This window comes from Mus caroli, unplaced genomic scaffold (assembly GCF_978045245.1).
Source record: "Mus caroli unplaced genomic scaffold, Mus_caroli_1 scaffold_2, whole genome shotgun sequence".
In the NCBI taxonomy this organism is placed as follows: domain Eukaryota; kingdom Metazoa; phylum Chordata; class Mammalia; order Rodentia; family Muridae; genus Mus; species Mus caroli.
Window position 1 is genome coordinate 136605772 of NW_028227257.1, and position 27212 is coordinate 136632983.

Below are 27212 nucleotides of genomic sequence, written 5' to 3' on the forward strand. Positions count from 1 at the left end.
TACACACGCCTTGGCTTGAAGCAAGGTGGCATGGCAGACATCTACCTCAGAAGGACGAGTTTCACTCTTCCTGCCTACCTTCATCAAGAAATAGGAAGAAGATGAATGACTTCCTGAGCTAACAGCAAAATATAATCACCCAAGGGTTTACTCCTTTTTTTTAGTAAAGATTATTGGACCTTATTTCAAATGCAATGGACAACAACAAAATCTATCATCTTAGTTCCAGGAATCTGTTTCTATAGAAGTGATCTGAATCAGACTACGTTGGAAGCTCCTAGAATGTCTGATTATAAGATTACTCCTATTATTGTTTCCTTTACAAAAATATTCTTAATATTCATTAAGATAATATGCTTACTTCAGAAATGCACAGATCATATTAAAGCAAAAACAGAAGAAAAAACTTAAGGCTTATATAATCATTCACAGACAAATTATATATATATAATATATATATATATATATTCATATCCATGTCTAGTAACAGATATATACTGGCTATGATTTATATATGTACTCCAAGCTCATGTGTTAGGCACTGAATTCCCAGTGCAAGTGTTCAGAAGTAGAACTTTTAAAGAGGCGATTAGGCCATGAGAGCTCTCCCTTCGTGAAAGAATGCCATTATCCTGGATACGGGAGCCATTTCCCCTACCACAGCTAAAAAAACCCTGTCTCTCCCTTCTTCTTTCTTCTTCTTCCTCTCTTCTCTTCTATCCACTTTTCTTCCACCCATGTGTATATTATTATGTCTTTCCACATGTGACCTTAGGTCTATAGCAGGATGCCCTTGTTGAGGACAGACTTTGACTTTAAAATTCCCAGTCTTCGAAACGTACAGTTCTGATTCTTTACATATTACCCAGCCCTAGTTTGCCACAGTAGCATAGAGCAGGCTAAGATGGTACTGTAATGCTACATTAAGCTTATGCTTTCTCTTAATAACTGGTGGCTTTTTGCCTTGTGATGTAATGTTTCAAAAGAATAATTTAACAATTGTATTATACGAATTGGCCATGGTTTAGTCTTCTGTGGGGTTTAATTTTATTGTTTGTTGTTGTTTTTGCAATGTTAAGGATCGAATTCAGGACCTGTGCATGCTAGACAAGCATTCTATTACTGAACCACCCACAGTCACCTTCTCTAAAGTTCATCTGAATTCACTCTATGTTTTCACTGTTATACATAATATTTCAAGGAGCCTGTTTGTACATATTCTTATGTTCCTCTCAAAATGCTTTCTAAACTGTTTCTACACACACACACACACACACACACACACACACACACACACTGAGAGAGACAGAGAGAGAGACAGAGAGAGAGAGGCAGAGAGAGAGAGAGAGAGAGATACAGAGAGACAGAGAGAGACAGAGAGACAGAGAAAGGGGGGGGGAGAGAGCTTCAAGAATTTCTAAGACTAATAGTGCCAAGGGTCTGAGAGAATCTGCATTCAGTATACATGTATATATGTATATAGATACAATATGTGTGGAAATTTTGTCCTTTATTGAGGATATTAAATTTATTGGATATCTTCCTTAAATGTTTTTAGACACATTAGAGACAAGAATACATCACAATAATAATTCTCCTGAAGAAACTTTGATTAGATTTATCAGAAGAGCTAAAAAACCTGAGGCAGGAGAACACTATTTTTTTGTTCTTTTTATTTTTAGTATGATACCTTATTCTAGCCATCTGTTAATTAAATCACTGGTTCCAAATCATGTCATTTAAAATGGATGACAAATTTTACTAACTCTCACTTGTGAGTATCAGAATGCTGAGGGCAGGGCTCTCTTGCTGTTCTCTTACAGTAAACAAGGGAGCACAATAGGAACACAGGCTCATTTTTTTTCATTCTGTCACCTAGCTTGCTGTTTCTCTTTCCTTAGTCTCATATGTCTCAGCATTCATGATGAGAACACACATTGCTAAGCAAACGTTTAAAACAGTGCTGTCCTCCATTGGCAAATTCCAACTCTACTGAAAGGACACTCTTTTGAGTACAGTTGATCAACACAAGTAGAAGAGACCTCTGGGCTGCTTTGGAGGAGGAGCTGTTCCTTGGTGAGAACAGAAGGTCCCTGATGGTGCTTTCAGCACCACACCATGCAAGGATACCTGCTTCGATCTGCCCAGGAAACTCAAGGCAACTATGTGCATGTATGGACCCAGTGCCGCTTGCACAGGGAATGTCAACAAGAGAGCAGGGCAGAAGAGATTTGGTGGCAGATGGTGCAGTCTACAGGAAATGTCCATCCAGCTTTGTTCGGTCTATACTCTGAAACAATTCTAGAATAAACACTTAGGGTCATAATTTATAAGTATATCACTGCCAATAAATCAGAATCCTGTAAACAGTCATGTTTATTATATTCTTCTTGCTTAATATTCATGACAGTAATTTATTTTTATGGTACAGTTTCACTGTCCTCTGTACCAGGGCTCTCCATTTAAGCCTGGCAGGTTGAATTAGCAGGAGTTCAGGTAACCCTTTGAAGGCCGCAGAAGTACACTAGTCAGTTAAAATAAAAAACAAATTGATTGCTTAAAACCACTACACTGATATATAGAAAATGTAGGGTCTAGTATCTATAAGACTCATTGATAAAACAGAGCTCATAAATACAGATGAACATTTGGAGAGAACTAAGTATTTAGTTCTTAAATTTATTGTCAACAAAAGGAATGGAATTAAGCAGTTTCCACCTCTCTAATTTCCTTGCCACCAGTTCTTCTGATTATCCACATGGATACTACAACATTGTTGTTACTAATTACCAGGGTTTGTTCCGGTAGAAATTACATGAATCAACCTCCACAAAGTGCACTGACTTTTATATTCACTTTGTGTTGGAGTCATGAACAAGAGTGAGTTATGGTTCTTGTCCCAAGAGAATCTTAAGTCAGATTTAGAGATGGAAAATAGGGCTTGGGATCTAAGTCACTGGTAGAGTGTTTGCAAGGTATGTGTGAAGCCTGGTTCAGTGCACAGAACACAGAGAGAAGTAGATGAAAACATGTACTGCACTGTTCTTTTAGTAGACTTGAGACAGGCTATACATGGTTTTGCACCTAAAATCTCAGTAGGGAGCCAGGTATGGCAATGCATGGCTCTAATCCCAAACGGAACTGGAAAGGCAAAGGCAGGAGTTAAATTCTAGGCCAGCCTGGGCTACAAAACAAGATGCCTTCTTAAACAAGCAAGCAAACAAACAAACACATACACAAACAAACCAACCAAAAAAAGCAAACTAATAATTAGAAAAACAAAAATGCAATAGAGAAAATTCACTAAACATTGTCAGAAGAGAAAGCCATAGACATATAAACCTAGAAAACATTTTTCATTTTTAAATTTCCCAATTAAGAATACTGCAATCTGTGTACTTTTCTGTATATTTTGTTCTGTATCCACACATATTTCAGAATTTAAGAAATATATTGTGCTGGCTGGTTTTTATGTCAACTTGATTCAGGGTAGAGTCATTGGAGAGGCAGGAGACTAAGTTGAGAATAATGCCCACAATAAGATCAGGTTGTAGGCAAACCTATAGGGAATTTTATTAATTAGTGATAGCTGTGGAAGGATATGGCTTATTGTGGGTGGTGTCACCCCTGGGCTGGTAGTACTGGCTTTTATAAGAAAGTAGACTGAACAAGCCAGTAGGCAGCACCCTTGCTTGGCCCCTACATCAGTCCCTGCCTCCAAGTTTCTGCTTTGGTGGAGTTTCTGTTCTGACCTCCTTCTATGATAAACAATGACATGAAAGTGTAAGCCAAATAAACCCTTTCCTCCCAAGTTGCTTTGGCCTTAGTACTTCATCACAGCAATAGTAGCCCTAATGAAGACATGTACTGTCATCCAGTATGAGGAGACATATTGTTAGTATTTTAGTTTCAAGTTTAAAACTTTACCTAGGTAGGAAAGGTAGAAATTATGGCTTTATTTTACAATCCAAATGTGTGTGTGTGTGTGTGTGTGTGTGTGTGTGTAGTTGGTAAGAGGGGTAAAATGATGCTCTGATATAGTTTTCTCTTCCTAGCAACACAGAATGAAAGTTGTAGAGAGTATCCTTTGTTATTTCCTATCCACTTTTAGGGTTGTAATGAGGGCACGATTCCTCATTTTGATTTATACTTTAATGATTTACAATGCAAGGAGGATCTTACTGCTAGCCCCGTTGTTGTTTTCTCCTGATGCATTTCACACAAAATAGGTGTTCTTAGCCAACATTCCTAAAAGATAAATTAAATGTTCCTTACAAATACATTTGCATGCCCTTCCACCTTCTCCATCTGTTAGGGGTGTTTGAATCTCACTGGTGCTTTATTTTATTTTTAAAAGTTTTCCCAGCAACCTAGGCCCAGGAATGAAAACCTGTAATGTTGCCTTGGAGACCAAAAGCAATAAAAATAATTGTTGAATTTCATTTGAATAGCGAAGACAGAAACAAAGAACAAGGTTCTGAGATTATGTGTACGATCAAGAAAGTCAATCATGTTTATGTGGTCTCTTCTCCTTAGAGTTCTAAATAGCACACTTTGTTTCAGGAGCAAACTGGATTCTATCTGTTAATGCATTTTAAAATGGACAATTCCTATCAGTTTTCTTCTATTCTTTGGATTTTGCCTTGTGTGATCTATGGATATTGTTGCTTTAAAAAAAAATCAGTGAGTTTTACAATGCAAATTGTGTTTATCATTGTAACAGATTCCCATTTTATCCAACTTACCCAGATCAATATACCAAGGGGGAATGACAGCTTGGCCCCCATGAGCATTGTATTCTTCTCAAATTTAACAAAGCAAATTGTGTGGTACTACGGTTTGGTGTTGGAAGTTCCTGACAGTATACTCAATGGCTTCTTTATGACTGATAGAATGCTGTCATCAATAGGCTGCAGGTGGGCCTTGGTGTAGAAGAGATGCCCTACTTCGTGAAGATTTTGTACTTGGTGGACCCATAGAGAAATCCTCTTGGAAAGCTGAACATGAGAATCCTCTATGATTGAGCTGAGTCTAAGAGCACTGAAAGAATACATTGAGACGGCATCATAAGGGCCTTTTGTGTCTGATCTGCACCTACAGCTTCTTGTGTCAACAAAAGACCACATTTGCAACCCTTTTCACACCTTAGTATGATGATAGGATGAACACCAATCAGGCTGATGTTTATAAATATTGATTCTGTGTGTTTTACTTTTGTAATTTTGGCCAAACTGAGCATTAGCATCTTTATAAGGACATCTTGATAGGTAGTGAGCCCACAGAATGCCTGGTCCTCCCATCTCCATGCATTTTTACAAGTGATAAAGGAAGTGATCTTTGCTTTAGATTAACTTGAATCTTTGTCTACACTAAGGAAGTACAGCACTGAATATTCTGATCAATTTGACATAATCTAGAGTGGTTTGGAAAGAGGGGCTCTCAACTGAGAAAATGCCACCATAAGATTTGCCTGTTAGGAAAGTCTGTAGTGAATTTTATTGATTAATTATTGATATGGAAGAACCTTAATCATTGTGGGTAGTGCCACCCTTAGCCAGGTGATGCTAACGTGTATGAGAAAGACGACTGAAAAAGCCATGAGGACCAAGAAAGTAAGGACAACTTCTCCATGACCTGTTTCAATTTCTACCACCAGATGCTTCCTCTGTTTGAGCTCCTGCCCTAAATTCCCTCAGTGATGTACTGTGATGTGTAACTGTAAGACACACTGTGAACCCTTTCCTCCTCAAGTTGCTTATGGTCATAGTGTTTTATCACAGCACCAGAGACACCAAGAATGTGTCTATGTGTATTCCTAGATACATGTATATTTGCGAAGGAGCTATATTTGTTTCCAGGGATTATATTTTGAAGTTGTTTTCTTCTAGTTTGCTATCAAATATATCACATGAAGTTAAGTATTTTAAAATATTTGATTTATTTTTTATGTCCACAAATAGAGGCCCATTGCTAAAATTTCTAAGGAACATTTGAGCTGTTAGTCACAGTCTTTTTGTGGTAGGGGTTGGCTTTGGTGTTCATGACTGCTGACTATGTTGAATTGTGGCTCTGGAAGATTGCAGTGGCCATGGTTAGTTGTTAAGCAGCAATGGAGTTTTTGTTGTTGTTGTTGTTGTCTGTTTGTTTGTTTTATGTCAATTCTATCTATTTTCAATGAAAGATCTGCTTGCTTTGCTAGGTCTTGATACTACTTTACCCATGGCAGCACTTTCAAGATTAAAGTCAGATTTCTCAAACCCTGTTAATGCTTATCAATTCCATTTATGTAATAGTCTAAATTATGTATTTTTTTCTTAATAATGTTCATGATGTCTTTGACATAGCTTATCTCAAGATGGAATATTGGTCACAACAAGAGAAGTCACTCCTAGTCCATTGATGGTTTATCGTGAAGTCCCAGCAATGGAGCCACATCTTGAGACACCACATCTCATCCTCTGTCTCTTGTTATTTTCATTATAGAGCTATTTCAACCAATGCCTGCCTTGCAAAATCATCATGAAAGTGGGATCTGACTTTTCCCAATCTATACTTGTTATCATTTTCATCATCTCCCGTGAAATGCAAATGTTCTTCATTGTATTTAGCATGACAGATCCTTTCTAAAGGGCTTTTAATATGCTTTGCCCAATTCCATCAGGATAATCACCATCTGTGACTACTATACCATTATCAAATGTGCTTTTAAAATAATGAGACCTGAAAATCAAGATTATTGCTTCACCCAGTGGCTGCAAGGTGAAGGGGGGGGGTTAGCAAGCAAGAAATCAACCTTGCTCTCATTTTCATTTCTATTGGAGCCCTTAGGTGAGTATGGGATAGTTATTGAGCAATGATACTTTGAAAGTTTTTTTTTCCCAAGTAATAGACCTCAAAATGAAGTTAGAAGATTCTGTAGATTTTAATGTAAAGAGATGTACTCTTATCCTGGCTTTTATTTTCCTATCCACAGAACAAAAACAAACTAGACACCATAATTCTCTAATGTTCTAGGATCTTTAGAATGAGAAATGAGTGTTGACTTAGTTACAGTAGTCTGTGATAAGAGAGAAAGAGTCTGTCCACTGAAGCCAGGAATGGACTTCTCCTCTTTAGCTATGGAAATGTTAGGCATTTACTTATGTTATAAAGCCGCTTCACCTATGTTGAGAAATCTTCTGATCAGTATAGATAACTTCATTCACTATTGTATAATATCATACAATATTGTATTCCCAGCAACTTCAGGGAAAGTTGCTGGAGTTTTCTATACCAGCGCTTCCTTTTTGCCTTGAACTTTATGTCATGAGATGACATCTTTCCTTGAACCAGCCACTCCCAGGTTCAAGATTTTCTGCTCAGCCTTCCCATCTTCTTTAAAATAAAAATAGACTTGACTTAAGAAATTGTTTTAACTGATGGATCTTTTATCTAAACTGCAGAAAACATTATCTACACCAGCATTAAGGTACTTCTGCTGTCTTAGCTTTCTAACTTTTATTTATATCCACAACTCAGACCACTGTTTGGCATAAAAAGCCTTGCTTCTAGCCTGTCAAGGCTTTTACCATGCCTTCCTCACCAAGATTAATCATTTTTAGTTTTGATAGAAAGTCAGAGATTTGAAATTTTTCTTTTTACTTGAGTTCATAGAGGCCTAAGTTCAATGGTTTTATAGCTCAAGATATGGGATGGCTATTCACTGCTGCAGTCATAGCACAAATGGTTCTAATGAAATCCATCATCCTATGTGGATGTAGTTCATGGTGTCTGTAGTGAATTACAATTAGATCTCGTGAGATCACTAAATACAAGACACACAACAGATAAGTACAACTTTAATAAAAGGCTTCATAGCATAAAGACTCAACTTTTATGAGATGTGATTAGCACAAAACTTCGGTTAAAAAGCACAATACCAACCTAGTGTGCTGGCATGCATCTGTAGCCTCAGCTCTTAGAATTGAGGAAGGGGTCTCTAGGTTCCATGAGAGACTATCTCAGAAAACTGAAAAATCAATAGACAAAGACACTTTGATTTCTACATTCTACATGCACACACAATCACACAGAATTTGTACATAGCCACACTAACAGGTACATATAGCAAAACACACACACACAATGAAAAAATATAAAAGGAAAATTCTAGGCCTTTAGGGAATGTGACCTCTGTGACTCAATGCTTCAAGGTATGCTAATCATAAAACAGATAGTGACATTCTTCCACCCACCTGCTTCCTGGGTTCAAAGAGTGTTCATTCAAAGAATGTGCTATTGTTAGGGGCTCTTAAAAACTGTCTTGAGAGATAACCTGAACAATTACCAGGTATTCCTTGTGACTCTTGTGACTTTGTACTTCCTTGTGACTCTTAACTGGCATCTTTGGTATTTTCCAACAACGCCCTCCCCACTTCCTTGAGTTGTGGTTTCTTCCTTTAAATACCCCCTTACCCAGCTACTCGGGGCACCACACTCCTCTACCCCTGCGTGGTGTATGATCGTGGGCCCGAAAGCGCTCTTAAATTTAAAGTCCTCTTGCAGTTTGCAGCAAGACTGTTTCTCGTGAGTGATTTGGAGTGTCGCCTCTCCTGAGTCAGAACGTGGGGGAATCCTCACGTTGTGGGTCTTTCAACACACACACACCACAAAATCTAAGGTGAAAATAGAATTAACTAGAAATAATTATATATTTCTAGACATATTTATATTTTCATATATAGAAATAATGTCTATATTTCTGGTTTAAATTATAAAATTCCTCTAGAAACCTAGAGTCTTTTACTTTGGTATGCTGGGGTCCCTATTTTCTGCAGTTATCCTTACTTGAACTGTACTTGAAATTCTTCTCAAAATGTGAATTGTTATCTCTAACAGCTCAATTCTTCCAAATGCTTGTATAATTAATATTACCCAGTCTTGAAGCTGTCAACTAGTGGCAGGAAGGTTGAGTGATATTATCTAAAGATTTTATAGTTTAGGACATGTCTTTGACTCCAGTTCTAATTGTTAGAAACTCAGGTGAGATTAGTCGATGAATATGCAGAACTTAAGACAAACACTCCTCTTGGTTTCATTTTTTGGCAGGTCATGCTTAGAAGAAAAAAAAAATGTTACAGTGTTGGCCAAACATCTCTGCCTGTAAACAATATTAGAAAACAGGAGTGAAAGTGATGCCTGGGACTGCACAATTCAATTTCAGATAACAATAACAGAATTAAGAATATAAATAAAGAACTAATTAAATCTTGTGTTGCAGTGGGAGGAGGATATTGTCAGAATAAAGGAGGAAACCATCTTATGCTGACAAATTTGCACACCTAAAACATTCTGTTGAAGTAAGATTTCTAGTATAGATTTAATTCTTGTGTTGTCCTGAAATTGCATGTTGAAGCTCAAGACCTCACTGTGATAGTACTCAGAGGAGAGGTTCTTGGAGAAGGTATAGAAACATGAATCAAGAGTACGCAAGGGCCAAGTCTGTACCAGAGCTCAACCATGATGAGGTCCTCAATTTGCCTGATTTTGCCTGATTTTGGACTTCTTAACTTCAGGTCTGTGAGAATTAACACTTCTGTTTTCTAAGCAACAGATTTTTATGGAAGCTCCAGCAAAGACTAACTCCAAACTTTGGAAGGTCAGTTTTGAAGAATTGTCATTTTGGTGATGGGAGATCTGGACACACTGATTCATGGGAAATTCCCAAAAGAGCAGAGGAAAAGTGAGGAAATGAGAGAGCTGTATTTGAGCTGTAATGGTGAGGGTCTTTTGGAGAAAGGCTCTGCTGGGTGCCTGATGTCCAGCAATGTGGGCTTTCTAGTTAGGTTCTAGCTGTTCTCTCTGTGTCTTTGTTCATGCTTCTTGATTCGCTTACCCTACTCTATATTTATTGAGGGAATTAAATTTCAGAAGTCCCGAACATCATAGACAACACTTCCTGAATGCTTTCCAAGTCAGATATCTGATTTCCTTACATTTCTCTGTCTTTTCTGAAAACAGTTTTCACAATACAACCCAAAGGGATAGGAAAGTCCCAGTGAATATTTCAGTAAGAAAGTGGAGCCTTCATAGGTGTTGCTTAGAAATTCAGGGAATAATATATGCAAAATGTCAAAGAATAATGTTACCATTGTGTTGAAGAGTCAGGGGTCTGAAGAAAGACCTCGAAAGATCAAGCTTTCATCTGTTGGGTAGATAGTCTCCACCTGCAACTAGCAGGACAGATGGCACTAATTATGTCTGCCCATCCGTTACTTGGCAGAGGAATGGAATTGAGATCTGAAAGGGTGAACCTTTCACATGCTGGACACTCAAGGTGAGAAGCAAAATAGCAAGGGGCCAAGAGCTGATTGTCTGGTTAGACAGTAATCATGAGCTCAGGCCTTGGGCATTTGACCTTTGAGAATTGCAATTTCAAAAAATAAAGGTGTTGCTGAAACCAAGACTGTAGAAAAGGAAGGAGGGAGTCGCATATTTAAACAGAAAATTGCAATTAGTGAACTGAAAAATCCAGATAGATAGCCTACATAACATTTATAGTTCATGAATAGTTTTAAAAATCTATATGTAATTTTATCTTTCTGACCATTACTATCTCCCCCTCTTAAACAAGCACAGATAGTGGTTTTCAACAACAGTCTATTTGTTTTCCATACTTCTGCTTCCCAAAGCGTGGGTAAAAATGTCTGCATCAATCCTTGGAAAATGTTCTGTTCTAATCTATATGGCTGTGATCAGCTCTATCAACATAAACAAAATTCGACCTGGTGCCTTACATCACACAGACAGCAGCTATCACATCTAGAGTTTAACTCTGCAAAACACTGAGGAGGGTGCCTAATGAAGAAAGGCTCCCCTTCAGAAAACTCAAGTCAAGAAGATATTCAGAGAACATCTTTCTCTTGATAGAAATACAGAGGATCAGAGGACACATGTTTGAGCCATTAAACATAGGTGTTAGTTGGCATTTTGATAGTGTGAGAAGCAGCTCAAAGAGAAATGCCTTATTCCAAGCTCGGTGCAGTCCATGTCATGGCCTCTGTTATTTCTGGACCTGTCATGCAGTGTCCCAGTGTGAAGGAAGTCTATAGCATATTATAGCTGACCACTTCATAGCAGATAGGAAGCACAGGGAGGGTCAGGGACAAGGTATGCCATTCAAGTGATGTACGTACTCTAGCTGGACTGCTTACCTCTCTCAGCCCTTTATTCAGAGAATCTATTTATGGATTAAAATATTGATTAAGTCTGAGCTTGTATGATACAGTGATCTCTGGAAACAGTATAACAGACACATTTAAAGGTGTGTTTAATAAATCTCACAGGTGTCTTTCAATCCTATTGAATTGACAATGAGAGTATGCAGTCACAGCTTATAAAAGTATCAGCAAGTAAGAAGGCAGAGGCACAGTTGTCACTTCCTGAAAAGTTTGAAATTAGTACATGTGAAGTTAATATGGGATTTCTTCTGATGAAAATAGTCTTTTTTAAAGCCTCCTTTTAGGAAGATAGAATATATACTGTGCGGCAGGTAAAGCATTTCTGATTTGGGTAATGAGATATGCATGTACCTGCATGTGTCTTTTTCTGTGTGTGTGTGTGTGTGTGTGTTTGTGTGATATGTGTTGAATATAGTTTAGTCGGTAAACCTTTGAATATTTTAAGCTTTTAACAAAAATCTATACTGTTTCAAGGTCTTCAAAGGCTATTCTATATAGCTTCCTCTACCATAACTGAAATGTGCCCCTTCCACTTACCCGAGACACTCATAAGCCCGAATCACCAATTCACACACAAAGAAAAGTAGATACATTTTTAACTTGGAGATGAATTACATTGGAGTTGTCAGTTTTGGTGCCAAACTAAAACTGACACATACCGTACCATATTGTGTACCACGGGTTTGCTAATGTATAACAGAAGCAAGACAGAATCAACCAGGAGAAGCTGAGGTAGCCTATGGATTATGAAAAAGGATGTGAGCTCTTCAGTAAAAGGTCACATTTTTTGATTATCTGTCGGTTCTTCAGAATAAACTATATCATAAGGTAAAGAAACTGGAATTCCCTAGATTGTGAATAAGAAAATGTCTTATATTATCTTAGACATGTCTTGTACTGTGTGAGTTCTAGAGACAAAATATTAAAGCAGAATGAATATAGTAACATGCATCACTTGACATAGCTGTGCCAGAAGAGAGATGAATATAGACAAGAAGGTCTCCTAAGATTATACTATTTAAATGGTAGTCTGATTATAGGTTGACATAATATTAGCGAACATTGACTGAACACTGTGTGCCAGAAACTGTAAAAAGTGATGTAATACAATTAGAATTTCAACAAAGTATTTGAAAATCTCCATTAAAAGCACCATTTTCTTTCCCATCAGTTTTAACATAGGCGAAATTAGAGGTTCAGAGAAGTAAGATTGTGTTCAAGGTTTTAAAGCAAGTACCTTTTACAGTTAGAATCTGAATAGCAGTACAATGTGTGATGCAGTTGAGGCATTTCAAGATTTAGCTGGAAGGGGACATCTGAGAAGCAATATGGGGCAGTGAGTTTCAGATGATGAGGAGGCAAATTCAACGTGCCTTCGATATTTGAAGGAAAGCATTGGTTCAAAGGGCTGTCATATGATGGGTGAGGCAGAAAAATATGGACAGAGAGCTTATGTGCAAGCAGGTCATAGAGGGCTTTGAAACTCTTACAAGGATTTGAGCTTTTCCTCAAAATAAGATGAAGGCAGTTCCAGTAACTTGTCTGTTTTTATAATGGATAGGGTGAGGGAAAAGTTGCTGGACCAGAAGGAGAGGATGCCCTCCTGGTGATGGGAACACACCCATAGTTGGTGGTGGGTGGAAGATGTTGTGGAAGGTCCGTGGTGGTGGCTATCATCCAGTGTGAACTGAAGCATATGAAATGAAGTTGGATGGAACAAAAGGCCACATCTTAAATTTCATCATGGTCTATCGAAGCAGTGAAAACCAGCCACCCGAATCCATCATTAGAGGAATTGGTGAAGTTAACCATTTTCCACTGAGTACTAAGAAGAAACTCTGTGCCTCATTGTGCATTTTGATAGCATGTCTGTGCAGTGAGGGCAGAGATGCTGTGGAAGCTTACTCATGAAGGCTGCCATGCTCATCACTCAGTTTGAAATAATTATTGCTTTGAAAAAGTGACCTCAAGGACACGGAGGACAAATGAAGGTTTTAAGGAAAAGCAAAAGACTATCACTACACTTTCTAACAGAGTTGATGTCATACTACTCAATTAATTTCACAGTCAAGGCCTGAATTTAATTCTGAATCACCTTCTAGTTTTACTTATAAAGGACTTTCATTAAGCCAAATTAAGTCGATTGAAGTCTGGTTGTTTATTATCTAGTACTAAACCATTCCTACAAAGAGACACCTGTACAAGCCATTTGGCTCTGGTCAACTATAATTTTTACAATTTAATTATGAATATAATTAGGATGAGTTAAGAGACAGGATAGGCATCAGCCATAAAATTTCCACTGTGCTTACACACAAGAGCACATAAGAGCATGCGTGTGTGCGCACACACACACAGAGGGAGAGGGAGGGAGGGAAGGAGGGAAAAAGGGGAGAGAGAGAGAGAGAGAGAGAGAGAGAGAGAGAGAGAGAGAGAGAGAGAGAGAGAGAGAACACCTGAAGCCAGTGATAATATTTGCTTTCAGTGGAATTTTTTGAGGCATTTGCAAAATTTATTTTTACTTAATTTAAAACCTTCTTGAAAGTCTGTTGATGGAAGATATTTTTATACTATATCATTTTCTGTCACATCATTTGATTTCTTTACAGTCAATCTTTGAACCTTCTTTTACTTTCTCTGGTTTTGAAGCCTTTTGTGACATCATATATTCATGTCTAGCCGCCACTTTAGCCAACTGCTCTCCCAGCTCCGCTTCTTCTCTCCCAAGGAATGTAATCACAAAGTTGATGATGCATTAGAAATAGCTTGACCACAGGGCAAGAAAAAGTCAAGAAAGGAAAATATTTGCAAATATACTTGACTGGTTTTTCTCCCCAATTACCTATTCAAAATACACTATATCAGCAAAATGACATGGTGACCATACATAGCAAAGCCACGGTTACATGTAATGGGTACTTTTGGTTATAGGATAATATCTTAAATCATTTTTATGTGAGGATGGTGGTATTGACATAGTTACAGGTACATGTATGAATTGTGTTTAAAGAATACACATCGGGTATTCCTTAAGGTATACTCTACCTTTGGTGTCTGACTGACTGAAATTTAACACTGTTTAATCTTACGAGTACTGTTTCTCACAGCTCATTTTAAATAACTAGATGGTTAATGTTTACAAATGCTAGGCATGAAGCTACATTGTTGTTGAATGTTCATATGAGTGTTGCTTTTACATTGAAGCCTGGACTGTTGCAGGCCATAATTTCTATCTCATTTGATTGCTTGACTGCCTAACTGGTAAGTGACACATGAATATACATATGCATACATGCATACACATTCATTTACAAAAAGAAATCAATATACCAAATGATATAATAAAAAGAATACTTATGTAACTTGTATGTATGCACCAAAGATTTACTTAGAGAAACTGAAAATGGACACAAAGGGATGACCCAGAGCTATACTTTTTTTTTTTTTTTGCTATTTTTATTTATTTATTTATTTAACCAAATTGGTAGTATTTGGTAATACAGAATGACCTCAAACTTGCCATCCTCCTGCCTCATCTTCCCAAGTTTAGGGGTATAAAAATCACCTCCCGCTCAGCAGCATGAGGTCTATTTAATTAAGAGGTTAGCATTGATTTCATTTCATGCTGCAGAGTACATTCGGGGCATTGGTCAGGAGTGGGAAAAAGTTATTAATTTTACATGCAAATGGCAACTTTGATAAGGTGAAATCCATCACATTTACTTATGCAAATTCATATGACATCATGTGAAAGAGCTGAAATGAAGATGGCCACCAAATGGAGTGACCAGGTTTGGCCCAGCACAATCTCACAAATAGTAGTAGTATACTCTATAGGTAAACGGAGAGGGTGACCACTCTCATTTACTGATAATTATGTAGTTTTACTTCTATCTCAATTGTGATTATTTAATTTGTAAAAAGGCTGATGAACTATGTGGATTAATGAGTTAATGTTAGCATATGCTAATTTTAAAAGATGTAGTGGGAGCTATCTTTACAAACTAAGAGAGGGAAAATATGTTACTAGAGATAAAAAATGACCCTTCACCTATATCTATCCCTTGGTTTGGGGGGCCTTTGAATATGTTATCTTATATAGCCAAAGAAACTGCAGAACTATGACAACTGAGCCTCATCTGATCATGAACATACTCAGAAGTAGATGATAGAAGCAGAGGCATGTTATAGGGGCCAGATAGGAAGGTTGCAGTGTGATGTGCTATGGACATTCCATTAGCCATTGTTAGATGGCAAGGTGGGGTAAGGAGCACTATTCTCAAAGTTGTCTCTCGAGCCTGGAGAAGGCATTGAGATGGATTTCTCCTGGGACCTACAGAAAGGAATACAACACTGCCAACACTTTGATTTTTGTCCAGTGGGAGCTAGGTTAGACTTTTGTCCTGTTAGACATTAAGATGATATACAGTGTAATGTTAAGCTTCTCTTTTTGAAATAATAGGTTATGGCAGAAGGAAGAAACTAGTATTCGTGTAATTTAGAAGACAGGAGACTTGAGTTTAAAAAGCAGAAAGCAGTTTCCAGGTGAGCAGTTACGGAAGTACTGAAAACAGCCACTCCAGTGTGCACCAAGATGTCAGGAGCTGCTCTAGCCAAAGGGAAAAAGACTGTGAATAAAGCAGGAAGTAATGTGTTTTGATTCCTAGAATTCTTGATAAGGAGAGAAAAAAAAAAAAAGGGCATGGTGGTATATCTGTAATCCTGGAGGGAGCAAGATGACAGGTGAAGTTAGAAGTTTGTAGTTTTACAAGGTAAAATTCTATGCCAAAGGAGAAACCCCTTTCACACAAAAGGGAAGGCACCTGAGGAATGGCCCCAGAGGTTGTCCTCTGACCTCTACACATGTATTATGTACAAAAAGTATCCACATATGCACAAGAGAAAAATGGAGGAATGGCAGGAGGGAGGGAGGGAGGGAGGGAGGGAGGGAGGGAGGGAGGGAGGAAGGAAGGAAGGAAGGAAGGAAGGAAGGAAGGAAGGAAGGAAGGGGGGAGTGAATGAAGGACAAAAGGGAAGGAGGGAAGAATGAATGAATAAATGAATGAATAAATGAATGAGGGCAAACATGAATTTTGCAGGCAAATGGCTAGAACTAGAAATATTGTCTTGAGTGAGGAAACACAGACCCAGAAAGACTCTTATATTTTTGGTTGTGAGCCTAGCTTTTAACGGCTGAGCCATCTCTCCAGCCTGGACAGACCCAGAAAGACATGCATGGTATGTACTCACTTATAAGTGGATATTCCCCATAAAGTACAGGATAACCATGGTACAATTCACAGATCCAAAGAAACTAGGTAACAAGGAGGACTCAAGGGAGGAAGCATGAATCTCACTTAGAAGGGGAAATAAAATAGGTATCTGAGGTGAATGGAGGGAGAGAACTCAGTGGGAGAGCAGGTGAGGATGGGGATCAGTTGTTGGGAGAGGCATTGGAGGAGAATGCTGGAGAGAGAACAGAAATCAGTTGGGGCATCTGTGGGACTAGTATGAGACCGGGGCTAAGGGAAGTTCCTGGGAGTCTATACCTCAGACTTCTGCCAGCCTGGAGATATGGAGACTGAAATACCCACTTACTGTAGCCAGGCAAGACTTACAGTGGAGGGTGGGGACATCAACCCATCCAAAAAACCTTTGACCTAATTTTTGTTCTACATACAAGGTGACCAGGGATGAAGATGGAGCACAGATTGAGGGAACCGCCAACCAATGACTGGCCCAACTTCAGACCCCTTCCATGAGAAAGAGCTAATTAATGACACTATTAATGATACTCTGCTATGCTTCCAGACAAGAGCTTAGCATAACTGTCTTCTACAAGGCTTCATCCAAGGGCAGATGGAAACAGATGCAGAGACCCACAGTCAAACATCAGGCAGATCTGGAGGAGTCTTGTTGAAGAGTGGGAGTTAGGATTGAGTTAGTTGGACACGGCAAGATCTACAGAGTCAAATAACCTAGGCCTGTGGGGGCTCAAAGAGACCGAACCAATCAAAGAGTGTGCAGGGGCTGGACCTAGGCCCACTATACATTTGCAGCAGATGTGCAGTTTGGTCTTAGTGTGGGTCCCCTAACAATTGGAGTGGGGGCTGTCTCTGACTCTGTTGCCTTCTGTTGGTTCCCCTTCCCATACCTGATTGGCTGCGGTGTTCAGTGGGAGAGGATGTGCTTAGTCCTGCTGCGACTTGATGTGCCAGTGCAGGCAGGTAAACCAAGTGGGGTTTCCCTTTCTCTGAAGAGAAAGTGTAGGGGTAATGGCAGGATTTGTAAGGGTGGGACTGGGAGAAAAGGGGGGCAGGCTGCGACCAGGATCTTATGTGAATACATACAGAATTAATGAGAGAGAGAGAGAGAGAGAGAGAGAGAGAGAGAGAGAGAGCAGGCCAAAGACATGATTTAAAAATCTTGGTAATTGTTTTCCAAAGAAAGATAGAAAGGGATTCAGATCAGATGGGAGGGTAAGTTGAAGGATCTCAAAGGAGTTGGAAGAAGGTAATATATTGTATGAAAAATAACAATTTTCAATAAAAGAAAATTTTAAAATATTAAAAATACAAAATAAAGAACAATGAAAACAGAAAAGTAACTACAAACTCTCGGAAAACATTAAAATACCTACCTAAGAGAAGCATTATCTATCGGCATAGGGAGTAAAATATGGCCCCTCATTTAAGCAATTTTGAAGAATAACAATATGTATTATATTTTATTAACTGAGGAATTTTCTTTGAGAAGAAAAGAACTGTGAAAGAGAATGCTAAAGAAGACATCTTTGCACAACCATCCTGAACGGCAGCTAACAAGGGTTCAAGCATTGTAGTCATAATATAAATAGTGCTGATTCGTTTCCTAACTTATCTCTGTGCTTACAGCAGCATAGAAAACTTAAAGAAGTCAATGCACAATTGCTCCTGTGAAAGATGAGAGATAAAGACAAATGTACCGACCTTTCAAAGGGCAGTTATCAGATATTGCTCACTGTTAGTGAAACAATAAATATGTTTTAAGCATACTATTTAAACGTGGATATAATGAAAGTAAAGTGGAATGAGTCAATGTGTTATAATACACAAGAATATTATCAGTGGTTGATATATTTGTAATATTATAAAGAACTAGGAAAATAACCATTAAAAGTTATTTAAAAAAAAACTACTGACAAGGATAATAATTCTTTGCATGAGAAAGCCTCTAGAAGTATCTGAACAATTTTTCCTAGAATAAATGATTCTTTAGGGCGTTTTGATGTTTGTGTTTGTGCATATGTGTAATAATATGATACAAAAACATAGAAAAGAGAATGCTAATAAAATTAAACTTGAAATAGTGCTCACATGAAATAAGAAAATGACTTTTTTATGTGTCTGAATAAATTCTAAATAAGGACGAGCCAGAAATCGATTGTAGAAATAAGAGAATAAAGTTTTAAAAATATACCCAGAGAAAATGGTATTTAAAATATTGATAGTTTCACTGCCAAGTAATAAATATTGAAACATTGTATACTCTTAGAAAGTTCTAGTTTTATATCTACCTTAAAATTCCAATATTTAAGCCGGGCGTGGTGGCACACGCCTTTAATCCCAGCACTAGGGAGGCAGAGGCAGGTGGATCTCTGAGTTCAAGGCCAGCCTGGTCTACAAAGTGAGTTCCAGGACAGCCAGGGCTATACAGAGAAACCCTGTCTTGAAAAAAAAAAAAAATTCCAATATTTAAATTTCTGACCTCTCACTTAATTTTAAATTCCGTTAATGTTTGAGATAGGGTCTTCCTGTGCTGCCCTTACTGGCCTGGAACTCACTATGTAGACCAGGCTGGCTTCAAACTCTTCAAATGCTGCCCTCCAACACTGGGATTAAAGACATGCACCATCATAACCGATAATTCTTCGGTCCTTCTTAGTAGGAGGAACAAAATACTCATGGGAGACAAAGTGTGGAGCCGAGACTGAAGCATAGGCCATCCAGCTGGGAATCCATCCCATATACAGTCACCAAACCCAGACACTATTGTGGATGCCAAGAAGTACTTGCTGACAGGAGCCTGATATAACTGTCTCCTGAGGGGCTCTACCAGAGCCTGACAAATACAGAGGTGGATATTCACAGCCAACCTTTGGACTGAATACAGGGTACCCAATGGAGGTGTTAGAGAAAGGACTGAAGGGGTTTGCAAACCCTTAGGAGGAACAACAATATCAACCAACCAAACACCCCAGAGCTTCCAGGGACTAAAGCACCAACCAAGGGTACACGTGGAAGGACCCACGGCTCCATCTGCATATACCAGAGGATGGTCTTGTCAGGTATCAATGGGAGAAGAGGCCCTTGGTCCTATGAAGGCTCAATGCCCCAGTGTAGGGAAATGCCAGGGTGGGGAGGCAGGAGTGGGTGGGTAGGTGTATGGGGGAACACCCTTATAGAAGCAGGGGGAGGAAGGATGGGATAGGGTTTTTTGGGAGGGGGTGACCGGGAAAGGGGATAACATTTGAAATGTAAATAAAGAAAATATCCAATAAGAAAGAAGACAACAAGAAAAAAAAGAAGAATTAATATTCTAAAGGATGTTTTAGGAAATAAAGATTGTGCGTAGGCTAATGTAATAAACGTATGTTTGTCACCAGCTCGTTTTCTCTCAGAACTAGTGTGAAGAGTAGTAAGTACACAGGTGTTAAGAGTTTAGGATTGAGTGCTGCGTTGAATTTTCAAGCTATGTAAACTCAGGACTCCTCTAATTTTTTTTTTTTAAGTTTTTTTTTTTTTTTTTTTTTTTTTTTTTTTTTTTTTGTTTTTCGAGACAGGGTTTCTCTGTGTAGCCCTGGCTGTCCTGGCACTCACTTTGTAGACCAGGCTGGCCTTGAACTCAGAAATCCACCTGCCTCTGCCTCCCGAGTGCTGGGATTAAAGGCGTGCGCCACCACGCCCGGCTTTTTTTAAGTTTTCATATTGAAACCTAATATTCACATTGTAAGAAAAATGTTATTTTATTTAGTTCTCATAGAACCTTTATGAGTTTGAAATTATTTTCCGGGTGATCTTTCTACTTCATTGTTAGGTCCACTGTTAGTCTGAGGATTCCAGAGCATGTCAGAAACGCCAATGAGTAAGTACAGCTCTTCCCATTTACTTTTGCAAGATTGCTAAGAAAATCCAGACACTAATACAAGGAAAGGACACTCCGTATTTTCTTTTTTCTTCTGGATCTGTATTTATCAGAGTTCACAAACGGGAGGAATGAGAAACAGCATATTTCCCAGGATTTAAGTCTACTGGAAAGATCCACAACACCTCCCAGCATCTCTCACATGATCACACCTCCTACCCTAGAATTCTATTATGACATTTGTCTAACAAGGCCACATTTACAGGACTAATAATGCCTTCAGCACAAGCTATTTCCAGGAAATCATGTCTTTGCTGATGGTGGGTTAAATTCCCGTGAGAAAATGTGTTGCTAATTCAATTATACTGACCTCAGGTACGGAATTTCTATCAATAGTCGAGACCCTTAAATTCTGAAATATAAAACCAAATTTCAGGGCTTTTGTTGCTCAGTGTATTACACAGGAGATCAGCATAGCATTTGCAAGTTCTTGTGAAAAGAAATTATATTAAATTGGTCCAAATGAAACTCTTTAAAAATGTAAGTGATTTCTGTTCACTCTTCCTGGAATATGCAATGGTGAATTTAAAACATTTAATGAGAAATAAAAGAACTCAAATAGTGCAAGCAGGCAGGTCAATGGTTTCCACTAGAAGCATCATTCTTCTCTCCTGCAAAGCATTCTAGTAGGATGTAAAACTCCATTTGGTCTATTCGCTTTGGGACTTTTCCATGAAAACACATCTCTCAGCTAGGGGCCAAATAGAAATGTTAAGCCTTCACAAACTGGATTTACTAATAGTGAGAGAGAAAATAGAAATATATTTCTTATGACAACATGAACTGTGTGGCTTTGATGGGAATGATGTTTTCCTCATGCCTAGCCAAACAGCAGAAACCATTTTAAGCATTTCCACGAACACACAGTAAATAATTTGATGCAAAGAACTGATTATCCAAAAGATGAAAGAGCTGAAATCAGTGAGGGAAATCAGAAATTGGTCTTCCAGGAAGCCCTTAGCTCCTTCAGTGGAGAAGGGCAAAGACAAGAGGGTCTGAACTGCAAGATGGAAGCTGGACTAGAGTGGTCCTATCTATCAAAGCACCATGCCAAAAAGCAGCCCCTGAGGCAGTTAAGTAGGTAGTAGCAAAGGATAAGGGATAAACTAGTAGGAGGCTGTACTTTGTCTCCCTCCTTGTCATGGTTTGGATGTAAAATGTCCTTTGACATCATGGGCTTGATTACAGGGTACCCAACTGTGAATATGTTTTGGGAGATTGTGGAACTTAAGAAGTAGTGCCTAGCTGGGAGAAGTCTGAAACTGGGAGTGGGCCTTGAAGGTTATATGTGCTTTTATTTCAACTCCAGGTGTGTCTGCTTTCTGGTTTTCACAAGGTAAGCAGCCCTAGCTAGGTACTTCCATCACTATATACTCTGTGATACCTGCTACTCCACGTCATACGGTACCTTCTAATCTTGACTCTTTATGTGGCTTCTGTGAGACGTTTGCTCATAGAAATGAAAGTATGGTTAAAACAATTCTCTACCTGCTGGCTATTGCAGTGGTTGTCCATACTTTGCCATGGCTGCTAGCTGCCAAGTATACCTGTGCAATTGCTCTGCTTAGGGCCAACCCCACGATGGTGTGGAGCACAGAGGAGAGTGGTCAAGGATCTGTGGGTACTGGGTCTCAGACACAGCCAGCACACACAGCCTATTCTGTGGATTTCCTGAACTGCTTTACCTCTGTTTGAAAAGAGTTAACTGCATGGATCTGGTGAACTTGTAATGGAAGCTATTATAACTTTCCAAGCTTTGCAATGTGAGCTGTGATGAAATCTAAGACTCTTTTATGTCTGCATATTAAGTGTCCACATAATTTTGAAAAAAAATTAGCTTAATTATGATAAGAGTAGTAAAAGCACCCTCTCTGGTATGACTTCTCCCAGTACTTAATATCAACGTAAGCGCTTCCTCATCCCTGAGTGATAGTTAGATTAGAATTGTAGTCTAGATCTTCTGAAGAGTTTAGAACACAGACTGAGTATAGTGCTCGATGGCAGAGCAGTTACCTGGCATTCTAGAGGCACCATGATCTATACCAAGCACAGGAAAAAATAAAAATAAAGTTTATGTTAAAAAGACATGTACATGGTTGGTATGTCTTTGTCTAACATTGCAACATATTCTCTTCCATTTTAACCCATAGCTTCTTCCCCACATTTTGTACATCACACAGTGACGTTCTGGTATTTTTGATTAGTTAAAGCAAGGTTGTCAAGAATTATAGTCTAAATTATCCTTCTACAAAAGTACCATAAACTGCATACCTATAATATATATACAGTGCAACTGTAGGAGCTAAGACCAAGTCAATAACATTGAGTGCTGAGGGATCATTTTCTGCTTCATTTGATAGTGATATTTAGTTGCATCCTCACATGATTGGAAGAGATAAGGCATCACTCTAGGTCTTGTTCTAATTTTTTACTTCCGTTTAGAAGTTCATCATAGAGTTTTGCATCTATCTATCTATCTATCTATCTATCTATCTATCTATCTATCTATCTATGTTTCATTATGAATGTGCCATGATATATACATGAAAGTCAGATGACATTTGTAGGAGTCAGTTGTCTCCTTCTACTAGATGGGTTTCAGGGATCAAATGCAAATCTGTAAACTTGGTAATAAGCATCTTTACCTTTTGAACTGCCTCACAGTCCCTAGGGCTTCTTTTATATAGGTGATAACCTTATCAGGAGTATTCTGCCTCATGCCTTATCACCTTCCAAAGGCCCTACCTCTCAGGGTCTTCAACATATGAATTTTAATGGGGGATATTCTATCTCTTCAGTTTCAGATTGCTTTCTCAACACAGATCACCTGGAAAGCTACTGCTAGTATGTGTACAATATATTGAATTTTTAAACAGACTTTATTAAATATGATCTTCATTTGCACCATTACCTATTTTATAACTGTTTGCAGAGGCTCTCTCTAAGCCATTCCTAAGAGTGCTGCCTGTTTCCTCTCAGTTGTTCAGTTCTAATCATTGCCTGTATTGCTAAAACTAGGTCCGGTTCAGGTTTAACTCTAAAATATCTTAGAAATGACCACATTTCTTGCAGGGGTTCAAAGGACACATACCCAAATGAGCTCTGAGGACCCATATGCTTAGCCCATGGGAATGGCTCACTAATATCTTTGGAGTCATGTAAACTAAAGGAAGTAGGAAGCTTAATTGATGGGTATCTCATGCAATATTCCCCTGCTCAGCAAATATGCCAGTATGTTTCCAGATGAGATAATTGTCACTTAAAAGTATAGAGGCCAAAATGTGGCATGCATACTACTAAATATACAAAATTAAGAAAGGAATCTGCACAGAACTCTTTATAATTTCCCAGGTTGCTCTCCCAGTGTATGTGCATGTATGAATTAAGAACATCAGACTGCGGTGAATGGGATGCATGCTTACTTACAATTTCTTTATTATTCCTTTTAAGTTGTAGGTTAGAGAACCTAAGAACTATAAATTATTCCTCTCCAGAGGGATAAAAACTCTAGGCTTACCCTAGCCCCCAGTCAGGAATACTCTTATGTCCTTAAACAATAGGCAGACAACAAGACAATTTGAAACTGTGAGCAGGCTGAAGGAGAGACTGGGAGGGAGACCCTCGTCTTCATACTATTGATTTAATTTCACAAAGCTTTAAAAGTGTGAAGAATTTTTCCCAGTGAAAAAAAACAAGACTGAAAGGGCACATTGAAGGGCTTTTTTTCCAGCATTGGCCCCCAAGTCCTCACTCCTACTACTGGGAACCCTTCACACACAGCATCCAAGATCAGACCTCCTAAGTGGAACATTTTTCCTTGGAGATTTTTCTTGTTGGTACTTTAATTAAGCTCCTGCCAGGCTTGCAAGGTTTTTAATTTTACCTTTCTTTTTTCTTTCTTTCTCTGTCCTTCTTATATCAGCCTGCTTGCCAGGAGATGTTTCTAAGCTGTCACAATTATAGGAAATGTACCCGATGATATTAAACTTAGTGATATTCAAGTGTTTGTTTTTCCAAGTATCTACAGCAAAAGTTTCCTTACAGGAAGCGATTTCATTCGTTCATTCATTCATTTGTTCATTCATTTGTTCGCTCATACCATTTCACTTTAGATCGTCCCTTTTATAAATGAGAAAGTAATACATCAGCAAGAGACGCTTCATGGAGTACCCATTCCAGGAAACCTGCTGACACTTAACCTTATACGTTACCCAGAAGCCAACTCTAGATAGTTACTGCTGTTGGTGAGGGAACAACTGAGGGAGCCAAGAGAAGATGGAACTGATGATTTAACACATATTTAATGAAACACAATATTTAATATATTTAGGTTGCCTTGCAAGATCTCTTTGTCTGCAAACAGTGCAATTCTGAAAATATCAAGGCAGGGACTGGGAGTACACGCGATGACCCTATAAAGCAGATTGCAAGAGAAGCTATTTTCATTTGAGAAAGCTTAAATTTGGTGGCCTTAAATAGATCTCTCTCTCTCTCTCTCTCTCTCTCTCTCTCTCTCTCTCCCTTTGGTCTGAATAATTTTGGTTTCAAAGCTCAAATAATATTGCAGGGTGAGAATAAAACAAGCCACCCAAAATGACAAAACCTAAGGCTACAGATACGAGCATGGGACACATATTCTGTTCTCTGTGGTCACAATCGGTATTGATCTCACTATTGTAAATAATTTCACCACACCCGGCTTCTTTATGGGGTATACTTACTGATCGCCTCCACAAACCGCTCAAAGAAACTGTAAGGGAAGAGCGGTTCAGACAGCTCCCGGAAAAACATCTTCAGTGCTCCGGTGACGACGTGGATGTCCTCCCACTGGCTGTCATCCAAATTCAGCTTCTCTTCTGGGAAAACACGAGGAGAAATGGAACAACTGGTTTTAATGAAACAATTACAAGACACTAATTATTATGTTAATGTTTGCCTACTATCATCAGCAACCGTTAACAGCCTTCTGCACCTAGAGGTTTGGTGCTGTGCATGAATTTTTTTTTTCTTCCCGTTTTCTGTAGGAAGGGAACATTTTCAATGGAATACCATCTGTAGGAATGCAGCTAACAAAAAACAAGGGACACAAAGAGACAGTACCATTGACACAGTATGTCAGATACGGTTATTCCCATAATGCATCAGTATGAAAATTAGCATCACAGCGCAACATGATTCAAAGCTATTTGGTTTTGAGGCCGAGGGGCTAAGAGTTGCCAGCGATGGCTGGCTCAAGGGACCGGCCCGAAGGCCTTGCTGAGCCAACAGGAGACATATGCTAAACATGGCAATAGAAAACGAGTTATTGCTTTACATGTGTTAGCCTTGCTATGTACAAGGGAATAATGGCTAACAATTTTATTTTTCTTTCTCTTTCTGTCTCTCTCTCTCTCTCGGTTTGACTCTTTCTCTCTCTCTCTCTCTTCTCCTGAATGTAAAGTCAGTAAGGGATAGAATATGGAGGAAAAAGTAAATTAATTCCTTCTTACTGCTTCAGAAATATTTTTCTTCAGTTTTCATCTCAGTGAGAAAAATGTGCCCAGCAACAATATTAGACAGACCCCTGTTGGCCTATGCAGGCTATGCAAAGCTGCCAAAATGATAACATGCCGAAGACAAACCACAAATGCGAACCAACTCTTTGGAAGTAACAAAAATATTTGCTTGGGAAGCCTGAGTGAGTTGCCACAGCGACACACTAAAGAACTTCGATGCCAACGTGAATGCGCAGTAGCAAGTGAGTGTGCTAGGTGCCTCTCAGCATCCTTTGACTGTCAGTAGGGAGATCTGAGATCATTCTCAGACACAAGGGATGATTGTTGTCTAGAAGTGCCATCTTTACATATAATTAAGAGGATGCAAGTTACTATGGCATTTCTGCTCATCTATAAAATAAGCAACATAGAAGTGATTTTTGATTCTGGACTTAAGGAAGCACAAAGTTATCAGTTACAATATAGAATTAATTGAAAATTCTTGTAAGAGCTTATAGGTATTTGGCTAACTGGAACTTTTTCTCTGTTTTGATGCTGTCTGAGCTCATAGTCACAAGCCCCCCACCCACAGTGTGAGCTCTATGAGTGTCTAGGAGCAGTTTGCACCAAAGTGGGGGTGGGGGGAGAGAAGTAAGGGAAGCTGAGAACTGTCACCGTGGGGGATTCTCTGCAGGAGCTGTTTTGCTAATAGTGTTCATATCCTTTTAAAAATATTAGCCCACACCACTATCAGATCTTTTTTTTTTTCGAGTGGACTATTATTTTCGATGTTTGTAAGTTAAGTTCCCACTCAGTAGTTTGTCTGTGAAAGGGGGATGAGGTGGGCCCGTTTATGCCCCAGGGTTCTCTCCCTCTTCCTTTCAATCATCGTCCGAACCTCAGTCATAACACACTAATATGACTCCCAACAAAATCATCAGAGGAGACCTTCTCCCTGCCCTGCAATCATTTTGATTGATTGTGTTTCAACAATTAGTCTTTTCTTTGGCTGTGCACTATTGAAATAGGCCGACAGCATCTTAGCAGGCCAGCTTTAAACAGTCAACTGTTAACAATAGCATCAAAAAGGGAGACCTGATGGGGTTTACTGTCACTTTAAAGAACGAGGTTTTCACATTGTTGAAATCTGTCAGATATTTTGAAATGTCCCTCTCCCTATGGCGCCACACCCCCTGCGTGCCCTTATAATAAAATTGGTTTTACTCCTGATTAAATCATTTTCTCCCTACCCACTACCATACTTCTCATAATGGACCTGTGCGCTCTACAGCTGGTGTTCTTCCCATGGTACCAATTCTTACTTTATCTTTTAAGC

At 38.8% G+C, this 27212-nt stretch overlaps 1 protein-coding gene across 3 annotated transcripts in view; it reads right to left on the bottom strand.

Annotated features, from left to right (window-relative positions):
• Positions 1 to 27212, bottom strand: part of Arhgap15 (Rho GTPase activating protein 15) — a 638684-nt gene that overhangs the window by 109569 nt on the left and 501903 nt on the right. For all 3 annotated transcript variants that reach the window (XM_021155709.2, XM_029472910.2, XM_085834942.1), the window contains one exon: positions 25124 to 25258. In XM_021155709.2, the coding sequence (XP_021011368.1) occupies positions 25124 to 25258 (135 nt within the window). The remainder of the gene's footprint in view (positions 1 to 25123; positions 25259 to 27212) is intronic.